At 51.7% G+C, this 3,968-nt stretch overlaps 1 protein-coding gene across 1 annotated transcript in view; it reads left to right on the top strand.

The window, feature by feature from the left end:
• The window catches only part of HSPA4 (heat shock 70kDa protein 4), a 13,502-nt gene extending 9,860 nt beyond the window's left edge, over nt 1-3,642 (top strand). Inside the window, exons 13-18 of the mRNA XM_010149335.1 lie at nt 1-10; nt 479-604; nt 1,590-1,697; nt 2,012-2,131; nt 3,028-3,189; nt 3,395-3,642. The exon at nt 1-10 is cut by the window's left edge and continues 137 nt beyond it. Of these exons, the coding sequence (XP_010147637.1) occupies nt 1-10; nt 479-604; nt 1,590-1,697; nt 2,012-2,131; nt 3,028-3,189; nt 3,395-3,592 (724 nt within the window). The 3' untranslated portion in view covers nt 3,593-3,642. The remainder of the gene's footprint in view (nt 11-478; nt 605-1,589; nt 1,698-2,011; nt 2,132-3,027; nt 3,190-3,394) is intronic.
• The last annotated feature ends 326 nt before the right edge of the window (nt 3,643-3,968 follow it).

Below are 3,968 nucleotides of genomic sequence, written 5' to 3' on the forward strand. Positions count from 1 at the left end.
TGAGAATGAGGTAAACTCTTGCATGCCCAAGCTAACACTTTGCTCGTTGATGGCTAGAAACTCTGTTCCTTACACGTGGTTATGGGTGACCAAGGGAAAATGAAAAGGGGGGAAAAGCATGCAGTGTTTTTCCTGAAGTGAGCAACAGTGCCCCATGGAGACGAAATGTGTTATTCCTGTTAAGTGATTGCTGTAACTCCAACTGAGGAGGAGTTCCGCAGGAAAGTGCGTTCCCAGGGTGGCTGTTTCCGACATCACCTGCAGTTACAAGGTGCCTGATGGCTGCTACCGTCAGGGTGAAGGTTCCTCGACTGGAGCAAGATTGTTCCGTACTGTATGGGACACCCCACCAAAGTGCAGTTGGTTTTTATTCATGTTCTGTAAACCAGGGTATTTCAGCCATTGCAAACAAGGTATCCTGGCAGTAAATGTGAGGTAACTTGCTTCTTAGCCAACTGATTCGCCCACCTGTTCACAGGGTAAAATGATAATGCAGGATAAGCTGGAGAAAGAGAGGAACGATGCCAAGAACGCGGTGGAAGAGTACGTGTATGATATGAGAGACAAACTCTGCGGCATTTATGAGAAATTCGTCAGTGAAGATGTAAGTATTGCAGCTTGATGGTCTTCTGACGTACTGCCTTGCCATGAACTGGTGTGTTTTAATAACCTTGGACCTGGGCCAGGTGCTGTGCTTGCTCAGGCTATGTTTTTGGACTCTAAATTTGAAGAAGTAGCTTTTAGCCCTTCTGACTGAAGAAAACCTTCTAAATGTGGCCCGGGTACAAGCAGGTGGTACCCAGGAGGCACTGCATGGTCTCTTCAGACAGTTGCAGCAATTAAGATCCAGTCAGAGCATGTGTTTTCAGGCTGAAACAAGCACCTGCACAACCGCTTTAGGGCAACCTGTTCTAGTTTGGCCCTTTATTATTTGGGAATAGTTTAAGACTTAGGAAAAAAAAAAATCAAGGACCAACCCTACCTAGGAATATTGTAGGTGGGACTAGTCTGACCGGATGTGGGCACCGGTATCTGAACAGGTTGCCTAAAAATCTCTTGGTGTTAGTAATTAGCTTTCCTGTGTGTACTGAAGGAGGTTGGGGTGTGATTAATTTAATTGTAAGCTAGATGACTGCATCAGCCAGATGAATCACACCGGACTCTTGCCTAGCTCTCCATCAGTGGTGATGGAGCCTTGCCAGCGAGGTATTGGCAGAACCTGGATACCAGCATCGGCGTGGAAACTGGGACAAGATAAGTGAGGTTCGTGGCACCTCCGCTCAGGGGCAGCGTTGCTGTTCTCAGACTCACTCCCGTAGTGGTGATGAAAACAGAGTCAGAAAGGGGAAAAACAGACTTCTGTGCAGCAACACTGATCTAAGCTGTGGGTGTCACAGATGGTTCCAGGCCTGGTCTCCTCCACAAAGCCATACTGTAGAAAACTTTGGCTTTTCACTGAAATAGGATAAAGTTTCAGATAGTTCTTGACATGATGAAAATGTAACCCTGTGAAAAAGGCTCCACGTGTCACTTCATACTGTCTGCTGCCTAACACTAGTGTCTCACCTACTTTGTGTGGATTGCTTCAGGATCGCAATAGTTTCACGCTGAAGCTGGAAGATACAGAAAACTGGCTTTATGAAGATGGTGAAGACCAACCCAAACAGATTTACATCGACAGATTGACAGAGTTGAAGGTAAGTGGTTCCTACATCCCCACTGGAGGTCACTGGACCTGGAGGATGCTTTTGAGCAGGGAGCTGGCTCAGGTCTGCCGATTCAAAGATCGGCATTGGCACCAGACACTGAGTTTGCTCGCTAAGCCTGTGAGGAGCAGATCTCCGATAGACCTGTAACAGTGGGGTTGGGGGCGGCTTGATCCCTCCTGGAAGTGGAGGGGGAAGAGTGGAATTTCCTTGGGGGTTCGCAAATGCTGACGTACCCCATCAAGTCTCGCAGGATTGTGCTGTGATGCCGCATGGGTTTTGATACCTCTTGTACTGTGTTTCAGACGCTGGGTCAGCCTATTCAGGCCAGATTTCAGGAATCGGAGGAAAGACCAAAAGCATTTGAGGACTTGGGGAAGCAAATCCAACAGTACATGAAAACCGTTCATGCCTTCAAAGCAAAGGTATTTCCGTTCTTCTGGCAAGGGCGGGGAAGTGGTACCAATCTCTGCTGAAGTAAAGCTGCTTTAAACCAAAAGCTGGTGCAGCCTCCTGGCTGGCTTCAGAGTTCTTGACATTGACCCTGGAGAGGGTGTGGTTTGGGGTTGGGGTTCAGCTTCAGCCAGCAGCCGTGGGCTAACCTCCCTCCTCCCTGGGGATGGGGAGGAGAGTCGGAGCGACTGATAAGGAACCTCCTGGGTTGAGATAAGAACAGTTTAACAATTGAAAGTAAATGAAATAATAAAGTAATGATACCAGCAGTTACTGCTACTAATATGTAGTGAAAATAATGGTAAAGAAAACAAACTACAGCTGCTCAGCACCTGCTGACTGATGCCCAACCAGCCCGGAGAGGGAGAGCCTCACGCTGCCCAAACCCCTCACATACCCACTCAGCATGGCAGCTGGTGGCATGCGCTAGCCCTCTGGTCAGTTTGGGTCAGCTGTCCGGGCTCTCCCCTCCCAGTGCCCGTAGAGAAGAATTTGGGAACACAGGGGCAGTGTGAGAAGCTGGGAGTCCTTGAGTTGACATGAACGTTCCTTAGCGACAGCTGAAAGCAGGGGTGTGCTGTTGGCATTCTTGGCACAGCCAAAGCCAGCCTCGTACAGCGAGGGGAAACCAGCTCACGCCCCGTAGCCTGCAGGTCTCCAGCACCGCTCTGATGGGGAGGGTGATGGGGCCAGCAGCAGCGGGGCTTCCGTTCTGTCATTACGGTGATCGGCCTAACTGCTCTACCTCGGCCAGCCTCTGGCTTAGGGGTCTCTCTAGTACGTTGAAGCTCAGGGTTGGAAGGGACAAACACGCAGTTTACACGATCAGAGCAAACACACCCAGCTGCTGCACCTTTGGCTGTTTCAGGATGAGCAGTATGACCACCTGGATGAGGCAGATGTAGCCAAAGTGGAGAAGAGCGCAAACGAAGCGATGGAGTGGATGAACAATAAACTGAACCTTCAGAACAAGAGAAGTCTGACTTTGGAGCCAGTTATAAAAGCGAGAGACATACAAGCTAAGACAAAAGTAAGTCTGCCTGCCTAACTGGGGGTGTTTCCATGGATCTCTGTTTCTGGGTCTGGTTGTCCGTGCTCTGAGGAGTCTGAGGGCGATGGGAGCGAACCTGCTCCCCACACCCTGGAGGTGTCAGCCATACCCTGGTGTCCGAACTCCACGTGAGCCGCTGGGAGACCGGCGCCTTCTAATGGCGCTTTGCCTCTGTGTGTTCCAGGAGCTGACGAGCGTCTGCAACCCCATAGTCACGAAGCCGAAACCCAAGGTGGAGCTGCCCAAGGAGGAGCAGAAGCCAGCGGAACCCAACGGACCAGTGGAAGGGCAGGGCGAAGCCAGCGCCGGGCCCCAGGCGGCCGAGCCCAGCCCCCCACCCGCGGCCCCCGAGAAGAAGCTGCCCGAAATGGACATTGACTGAATTCAGCACTTGTTTATATCACTGCAAACTACAATAAAGCTTTAAGTTGTCACCTTTGTACGTTCTGAATACAGACTGAAGCAAGCGACTCCCCCAGCACTCCTGGTCACCCCGGAGCGGTTTGAGGTCCCAACCCCGAGGTAGCGAACCGCTCCCCTCTGCAGTGTTTCTGCCCGTTCCGTTGTAGGTAGAAGTTCTGGGTCTCAGAGCGACGGAGGCAGCTCTAAGGGGCTTCTCCGTCTGTGGCGTGAGCCAGTCTGACAGCAGCGAGGCGGCAGCCCCCACGCTGCTCTTGGACCTGCCCCTGTGGATAACGGCAGCCGCAGGGGTACGGAGCGCTCCCACCGGCGTGAGAGCGTAGCCTTCCCCTCGCTCA

Source organism: Eurypyga helias, unplaced genomic scaffold (genome assembly GCF_000690775.1).
Source record: "Eurypyga helias isolate BGI_N326 unplaced genomic scaffold, ASM69077v1 scaffold23390, whole genome shotgun sequence".
Classification (NCBI taxonomy): Eukaryota; Metazoa; Chordata; class Aves; order Eurypygiformes; family Eurypygidae; genus Eurypyga; species Eurypyga helias.